This window comes from Eurypyga helias, unplaced genomic scaffold (genome assembly GCF_000690775.1).
Source record: "Eurypyga helias isolate BGI_N326 unplaced genomic scaffold, ASM69077v1 scaffold4763, whole genome shotgun sequence".
Classification (NCBI taxonomy): domain Eukaryota; kingdom Metazoa; phylum Chordata; class Aves; order Eurypygiformes; family Eurypygidae; genus Eurypyga; species Eurypyga helias.
The window spans coordinates 73,691-82,992 of NW_010240410.1; the positions used below are offsets into that span (position 1 = coordinate 73,691).

General features: G+C 46.1%; 1 protein-coding gene across 1 annotated transcript in view; it reads right to left on the reverse strand.

Annotated features, from left to right (window-relative positions):
• LRRK1 (leucine-rich repeat kinase 1) overlaps positions 1-8,611 on the reverse strand; it is a 78,523-nt gene extending 69,912 nt beyond the window's left edge. The window contains exon 1 of the mRNA XM_010148424.1: positions 8,545-8,611. Within this exon, the coding sequence (XP_010146726.1) occupies positions 8,545-8,611 (67 nt within the window). The remainder of the gene's footprint in view (positions 1-8,544) is intronic.
• Between the last annotated feature and the right edge of the window lie 691 nt (positions 8,612-9,302).

Consider the following 9,302-nt stretch of genomic DNA (forward strand, 5'->3'; position numbering starts at 1 on the left):
AAAAAAGCAAAACAGTGGAGAAGGCAAGGCTCCCCTCCAGCTCCTATCATACTCAATGTGAGCACTTCCACCAGCTTCCACGGGAGGAGCAGACCCTCCGAGATGCCGGTTTCCGGGACAGAATACCTCAGAGGGCAGATTACCTTAGCAGCTGTGTCTGGAGCAGAAAAGAAAGCCTGAGGACAAGACCTCTGCTGCTGGCCAAGACAGTGCCAGTCCTCAGTCAGGCTGTGTAGCGACGTGCTGCCAAAGCTTTAATGGGGGCTACCGCAAAAATAAAACCTTCCCTCACTTGTGACAAAACCTACAAGCGTCAGAAGGGCCTTCATTTGCAGAGAGGGAGAATAGGGAGATATTTCCCTTTTGCCTTCCCGATGTCTGGGAATATCAGCATTCATTTCAGTGGAGGGAGGGCAAGGACTCTATGCTCAAACGAAGGATGCTGCAGCCCACAGCATTTTTAGATGGCTGCTCCAAGGTAGAGACGGCAGAATAAAGCAAGGCACGTTTCATCCCCTTGCACCAACCTGTGATGAACTCTGATCCATTGCAATTGAGAACCTGGTCCAGTCCATGCAAATGCCTTTGATTTGATTGCATTTATTCCCACCCTGCTATCGTGTGAAAGGTCCAAGGTGCAAAACATCGGAGAATTGTGACCGTGATTACAAGCCCACTTAAGGAGCTAGACTTCTTGTTTTTCAAGCTACATTTGAGATCTGAAAAGGGATCTTGTCCATTAGTGTAACAACAAAAAAAAAAAATTCCTGTTTGATGCAAAAATAAAAGCATTTTCAAAGGCTCTTTGATGTGCAAGACAAAGACAGGCAGGCAGATTCTGGAGGAGGTCCTGTCTTCAGCAATTACCAGCACTCTTTTTGAATCTTATTCCCCAGACAGAATTTTTATCTGAAGTAGAGAATCACAGTGCAGAGCGTATCAGCTCTAAACCTTGTGGCTTTTCAATTAAGCAGCAATAACCTCCAGTCTAAATTACTCCTTAACCAAGATGGGAATAAAACAAATAACCCCAAAACCAACAAACTGCAGGTGAAGCCATTCCAAAGATGTACATGCTTTTAAAAGATTTCCGTTTGAGCTCTTTTCGGGCAGCCGTGCCACTTTTCCAAGCGATATTCTGGTCACTAAAACAAGCAGTGATGTAATTTCCACAGCGACCACAAACATACCAAGAATATTTGAGCTAAATTTATCCAGACTTCTTGTTTGAATCACTGCTTTGGTTCGTTATTTTTCCATGGTTTTTAACTACGCACAGAAAAGGATCTGTGGACAGCCTGGGACTGAGCTTTCCCCAGCAGAATCCGAAATGCCAACCTTTACGCTTGGGATCCACATACTGACTATTAGAAAGGAAATCAAGCTGCTCCTCCAGCTCCCAAACCCAGGTCCCTGGTCCTTTCACCCTTCGCCTTCCTCCTGCCCTCCCTGTAGCAGCCTGACCCCTTCCCTCACCCCTGAGTGACACAACACGGGGCTTGTCTTTGCAACCAAGAAGTTCCTGAAGCTCACTGCAGATCTGCCTCCCTCCCCGACTGGAGAGGATGAGGCAAAAAAAAGAGAGGGCCTGCACCAAATTTCCCACTGCTCTGTGCACATCCGTGGCAGATTCCAAGTCCTGCCTGCCCTTCCAGAGCAGCACACCCCTGCACCTCAAGTATCCATGCCAGGACAGCTCAGGCTAGGAAAGGCTGTCTGGGCACCTTCACCAGCCAGTACACATGTCCCTGCAAAAAATACATCACCGACAGGGACATCACTGGGTTTCACCCTCTCTTCTGACACACACAATTATCCTACTGGGAGAAACTGAGTGTTTGCAAAAGCTGCAGCATAGCCTCTGAGATTTTACTACATCAACTTTGCTGTTATTCAACAGGATTCTTTTCCAACTGTCCTATTTGAACATGGTCTGAATATGTCCTTGCTGACTTCATTTCAGATTCATAATCAGGCTCACCGAGTTTGCCTGCATGAGGCTGTACGTGTTTTAAGGGCACTTTGTAATTTCTGAAAGTACTTTTTAAAAAACAAACCAACCAGAAACTGCCGACCCCCAGAGCCCCTCTGACCACAGGAGGGCTTTTTGAAGGTTGAGGGCCTTCCCTAATACTTAAAAGGCTTCTTTTCTAAGTCCTCCCTCTAAGTCAGAGCAAGGCACAAATTCAAAGCATGGACACACTTCTGTTGAAAAACTACCAGCAGCTAACATAAAAGGGCTGCTGCTGTGGGGATACATAATCATGCAAATAAGCAATTGCTGACCCACTAATGAGCACACAGACTTGGATTAAGGAAAGGAATTAAAGATCAGCCTAACTTGATGTAAAATCTGAACAAGAACCTATTAAGAGACAGACTTCACCTACAGAGTGGACTGGGAGCTGAATGGTATAAAATCTATCCCCCACACCCTCATCTGCAATGCAAACGTCCTCCCAGTTAGCTGCCTTCTGCCAAGCAGCGCCCTTTATTGATCAGAGAAATGAAAAACAAGCAAACCGCAGACTTAATGCTGTAAGGATCCCTGAAGATCTGATCCCAAGCCTGTCATGTCAGTGCAAAGACTTTAATGGATTTTGGATAAGGCCCCCACAGGCTTTGGAGAAGATAAAGAAAAAATAAAATTCACAGCACTTCCTTTAATGCAAGTATAAAATTGCCTGCAACTTCACTGACAAAACAATAAATCTCGTGCAGGTCTGGTAAAGACTGAGTTGGTGTGAACACTAACAATTGCTTTTTCCCACTGAAACGGAGGACAACGGTCCTGTGACCACAGTGTCAACCCTCACCTGAGAGCTACCTTACAATCACACCTAAATCATGTTGTTAAGGAGCCCCTGTGTACAGGTTCTAAGGGCAAAGGATTTTCTTTACTACCTTATCACCTTATTTTTGCTCTTTTCTAGGCTTCTTGATAAGAGTTGTCATAAGTTACATTTTAATGCAATACACCACAAATACATTTTAACTGAAAGGTGGGAAAATAAAGCTGCATAGCAGCAGATAATGCCAGATACAGCTCAGATAAAGATCAATGTTTTACCACTGTCGGTAAATCAAACAGGTTGGACTCTCTGCTCAGTTAGCTTCCCAAGGTCTGCACTTCACCGCCAGCACTCCCAGCAGCTCTGTCCTCCTTGCTACAGCCCTCAAGCTCAAGAGCAGGCTGGCTTTAATGGTATTTATCAGGAAAAAGCTGGTCCTGCTCACTACGGAGACCTAAGTGCTCCTTTGCAACTCCTTGACTCCAGAGGGATGCAGCACCCACAAACCAAGCTCCCGCTTTTCACATGCACAAGATGATATTTTCAAAGGCAAACGGTTCTTCCAGATGCTTCCGTATTTCTAAGGGTATGTGTGAAGAACTGTGCTTAGTATCCAGACTCTAAAATCAGTTCCGAGTGTCTTAAATTAGGCACCTAAATGTAAATGCCCCAGCATCCACTGCCCTTTTTGGAAATCCCGGCTCAGTTCGGCGAGGCGGTGCAACACGCGGCTGCGCTACAGCCTTGCACAGCGGAGCAGCCTTAACCACATGCATTTTCTGCTGCAGACCAGCCTTCCGCATTAGCTTTAGGCCCCATGTGAGATTGCACCACTTCTGTGTGAAGCGTGTATTTAAATACGTATAAAAATACAAGCCTATTGCTGCTTTACTAGCGTACTTCCTATTCCTGCCGAGCATTTCCTACTTCTCCTTCTGCAGGGCAATATGCAGTTAAGACTTACCTCACGTAAGACACCTGGTTTATTTTTTGCCCCCTCTTTTTTTTTGCTTGGAATACTTTCAATCATCTGTTCGGACTCCAATTAACTCGCAGCTTAACGAGCAGGAAGAAAACCAGAAAACCTTCAAGGCTCATTTAGTCTGATTATACAGAACTTCAAGCAACCAACGCATGCTGAAGGTCTGTGCTCCGCGTGCTCAGATGCCCTCCCTGACGCTCTCCTTGTCCTTCTCCCCGCTCACAGTCCCAGCAGACTCAGGGTAACGTTACTACAGCGTAATGTGCTGACAGAAAAAGCAGGAGGTGCGAGTACCTTTTCCCTGTCATACAGCACCACGTGCCACAGACGGGGCTGAGTCAACGTGCCCCAAGCCCTGGCTGCTGGCCCACCCCCACGTGCAGGGCCCATGTAAAGATTTTAAGGTTTACATGGTGATTTCACGGGGAACAGAGTGATACCATTGGTGCTGCCAGCACTGATTTTCCCTTCCTCTGTTCAGCAAAATATTCACACTACTAACAAACGCCAAGTTCCTGCCCTTCATGTTTAAGGCAACAAAATCAACCGTGCACAACTATGAGGAAACGACAGCAAAGATCTCATGCGGGGCCATGTATGTGCACACCCAGGAGCGGGTGAGCTCTGCCTGCTTTTTTTGCTATAAAGAAATCGGGTTCTTCCTGCAGACTTTTATTTTTTAAGTGGATTTCATGCTGCCAGGCTGACAGCCTGGAAGGCTCGGATTATCCCGTAAGTACGGGGAGCAAGCGCGGAGTCTGCGGGAGTCTCCATCCCTCCACCCATGGTCCCGTCACCTCCTCCAACTGCTGTCCCGCAACGAAGGCCTCGGCCCCGTTTGCAAACGCCCTGCCCTCACGCGAACGGGGGAGCGACGCTGGGTGCCCAGAGCGATGTCCCAGCAGAATAATCCGTTTCGCTATCAGCTAAGCTCGAGCTGTCGCCACTCAACCCACTGGGAAACTTCTCATATAAAGTTTCCCTAGCTCCCGAGCAGTCCCTCTTGTTAAAACGGCTCTTGAAGTCATCCAGTTAAACTCTTCTTACTTGCACTGGAGACTTCTCTGCGATTCAGGAAGCGGCGGCGCAGGCAGCAGCTTTCCCTCTGAGTCAGTTCGGAGCTGAGCCACGGCCCAGACAGGGTTGCAAAGGTCACTACCGTCAGGGGTAGCTTCTTTCTGACAAAATACAAAGCCCTGTGGGCTGCCAAGTCACCACAGCACCTCTGAAGCACAGCTCTGAGATCCTCTGGTCCATTCCAAATGCCAACTCGGGTCATTATACTCTGGGTACTTGTTTGCTCCCTCATTTTAGTATTGAGGTCTCTTTTCCAGGCATACTGCACAGGTCTATCTGCGCTTCCCTGGACAGTTACAGTCACCAGCTTACAACATGTAAGCCTCAAAAGAAGTTGTAAGGGTTCATTTAGTTAGTATCTGTAAAGCTACTCTGAAATTTCAAACAGCTATCACTGGCATCCTTGTCCCTAACTGTGTGATATTATACCCATTACACCGTAACACCCCTTTCCAATGCTCATTTCTAGATGTGGCAGGAGAGAAGAGACACCCGCTGGTGTGTCTGAAGGATAATCCAATTCCTCCTCCGTGGCACACACAAGTGGCGCACGAACGCTCCGCGACTTTGAATAAAATTCTCACTAAGACAGCGATAAGCTCTTTAACAAAAGCCCCCTTACATTTCAGAAGACAATGATTGCTTTGCTACGTCTTTGCTGAACTGTCTCCTAGAAACTCATGAGAGAATCAAATCCTAGCTGTAACGTTTCTTAAGATTCAAAGAAACCAACCAGCCTGTAGAAAGATGAATCTCTGTCCTGTTGTAGGCATTCATACAGTGACAGCTTTGGGCTTCCATTGTTTTTCTTACAGGCTGCATATTATGTCACCTCCATTATATTGTGTAGAGCTCTTTAACCAAGTTTAAAAAACCCCCCAAACCCCGTGCTTCCTAAGAGACTGCAGCCGCCCCCGTAGCTCTGCTCGCTTGCGTTCTTCTAATTAGGACAAGATGAACAAATCTAGGAGAGGGGAAGAAGTGCCTGAGGAGGCATGGGTGATGCTGACTGCACCCTAAACAGAGCATTATTCTGTACTCCAGTGACAAATCCTCTCTGTGGAGCAGCAGCATCAAGTCAAGCTCAGCATCATCCCCAAGGGTGTGCATGGTCCAGGTCCGAAACACAGCTCGCCCACTTTCAGGGTAAGCGGGCATCCTGCTGGGATACAGGCACACTCACTGCCGCAGCCAAGAGGAATAGCAGGGGAGATGGGAGCAGCAAGGTGAGCCCTCGCGTCACACGTTACATTTGCTAACCAGAGTCAGTGATGCTGTGAACCCACCCTCCACACGCAGACCTGACCAAATCATAGAATCATAGAATGGTTAGAGTGGGAAGGGACCTTAAAGATCATCTAGTTCCACCCCCCCTGCCATGGGCAGGGACACCTTGCACTAGACCAGGTTGCTCAAAGCCACATCCAGCCTGGCCTTGGACACTTCCAGGGACGGGGCATCCACAACATCTCTGGGCAACCTGTTCCAGTGCCTCACTACCCTCTCTGTGAAGAATTTCTTCCTGATATCTAATCTAAACCTCCCTGATTTCAATTTATACCCATTACCCCTTGTCCTATCACTACAGGCTCTTGTACAAAGTCCTCTCCCAGTACCCTTGTAGGCCCCTTTCAGATACTGGAAAACTGCAATGAGGTCTCTCAAATGTATCACTGTCGGGGAAAAAACAGCCTCAAACACCTGAAGGCTTTCAACAGATCAAGCGCCGGGTGCAGACAGTACCCGCGGGAAGCACCGCTGATCCAATGCTGCGCTGATCCAACTGACCCGTCACGGAGCCAGAACCTCCACCGTGCTGTTTGTTAAACCCCTCACATCCACACGCCTGCCCTTCCTGCCCCAAACAAGAAAAAGACCCCAAGCTTTGCGAGCTCTAATGAGGTCGTCGGCGTTAAATTATCTGTGATCTCACTCCACTTCCCAGCGGTTCCCGCTGAATGGAAGCAGGAGGCTGCATCTAGATTGTTTACGCGCATTTATTAACACTAAGTTCAAATGTGGAGGCTGAATGAGTCACCGCCTTCCTGCATCCAGGCTCTGTAACAGGATCCAAGCGCAGAACAAGAACCAGCTCACTTAGGGAGTGGACCAGCTAATGACAATTATTCTTGGCAGAACTCAATCCTGAAATAAAAATGAGTTTAAACTCATTTTTTGCACACTATGCTTATAAGGAGCAAATCCACCAGGACAGACCTGGATCTCACGCTTCCCTAGGATCCCTCTGCCAGTCTTGCGACACTGTTTATCACATAAAATAACTCAGACACGCCGGCATAGAAGAGTTACACCAGTAAGATTCGTAGGCTTCCAGTTAACCAGTTTAACTGAGTATATTTACATAACAGAAACATGTAATAAAGTTTTCAGAAGAAAAACTGAACTCACAATGTCGACAATGTATCTTTTGTACTTTCCACTTCATTAGTCACTCAAACTAATTTGTTTATTTACTGTATCTTTAAACAGTGATAAAAACTTCTCAAATTACTACGGCAGAACAAAAATTTAGCAGCTCTTAACACTTGCAAATCATTAGTGCAGATTAAAATTCTTCTCGTGGTTTATAGCCTAGTATCCAAGTGGAGATAATTTCTTACAGAGAGAAACTCAGAAGGCAGAATTTAAGAATTTTAAGACTGTTCAATAATTGTTCTGATTATTACAGAAAGATACAATGCTAATGAACAAAAACAAACAGAAAAATCAGTATCACAGAAGAAGCAGAATACATACGGAGAAAGGAAAGAGTTCCCAGAGCTCCCTGTGACGCTGGTGAGAAACGTCTTCAGAGAAGATAAGGCGGCCTCTGAATAAACTATCAGGTTTTGCTTCATAGTTGCTGATAAAATCCAAAATAAGGCTGCAAAAACATTAGCTTCTACTGAAGCCTGCTTACTCACTACAAAGCGTCAAACACACCTTCATCCCACACTTTCAACGCAGATGCTGCCTCCTAATGAACCGCTTGTTGCAAGGGGGGAATACCATTATACAATAACCAGAAGGCTATTTCTTGATGCAGAAACATAACTGGGTTTTGACTCAGAGAAATGCAGTAGTGCCTAGGAGCTGAGGGTTTCAGCGATAAAAATCATCCAAAAATAATTTGCCTGTTGAGGAAAAAATTTAACAGGAAGCAACCTGAAGCATATGCCCCTTCTGAAAGAGAAATTTCCACCTATGGATTTAAGACATTACATAAACGCAGATCTCCTAATCTAGCCCAACAATAAATCACCGCAAGCCTCTGAATCAAAGCCGGTAGCAAAACTGGAGCAGGTTAATATCTGTTCAGCCTGAGAAATGATGCTCTGATTTTAGCAGCTTTCATACCCTGAATACACACTGCATCACTGGCTGGGAACACATTTGCATTCGCATGCTGAAAAAGCACAGATCTTGTAGAACGTATGTAGGAACTGGCGAGACACGACACATATATTGACTAATTCCATAGGCCTCTGGAGAAAATCAGTCTTCAGAGGAATGCTATTCTTACCACCTGAGTAGTTCAACATTCTACACTGTAGATTTGCAAAGATTAGGGCTCAACTCAAGGCAAGATCTTTCATACATTGAAATTTCATCAAAACTCAGTGGCAGCTGGCTACCGACTTCTCTTAAAACCTTTCGCTCCAATCTGAAGAGGAAAGAAACCATCCTACTTACCATTTTGTGGATCCATGTTGCCCTCTCTGCAAACAGCGGACTCCTCAGTTCCCACACACCAGTACATTCTGGGTCGCAGTGGTGAAGGTCCAACAGACAAACTTTCTGCAGCACTTAGAACTGAAGAGCGTTGTCAGAGCCGAATGATCCCCGTCAAGTACACACAGCAGCAGAGCAACTGCTAGTAAGCACCATCCCGAAGACACACCATTTACCCTGTTTAAAAATAAATAGTAAACGAAATTATAATCGTTCTAGTATAGAAACTGCAAGACGATAATTGCTCTGCACGCTAACACAGTTGCCCAAATATTACTTGCAGAAAGGCACTAACCATCCTATGCAAATATGAACACAGTTGTTTTCCTAATAGCTTCGTTAAGAGCATAACGTGAATTAACAGAGGAGACAAATGATGTCTCCAGTATAGAAAAGACAGTGTTCCCAATTTTTCTCCACCAAAGCCGCTCAGTCTTTGGGCAGCGGGTGTGCGGGGTGGGCAGGGGTCACAGCCGCAGTTTCAGATTCTCCCCAAGCTAGCGTAAAGGCAGAGCATTGAAACCATGCAGCGCAGCTGGAAAAATCCTAAATGCAACCTCAATATCTTCCCCATCCACAAAGAAGACTGTGGCTCTTGCAAGACTCCACTGTGGGAAACCGAAAAATACTCAGAGCTTACTGTGACAATCCTCTGTAGGAACAAAAAGAGGGCCCAAACACACCAGCTCCTTTCCCCTCTCCCCAGACCTTTTAGACAA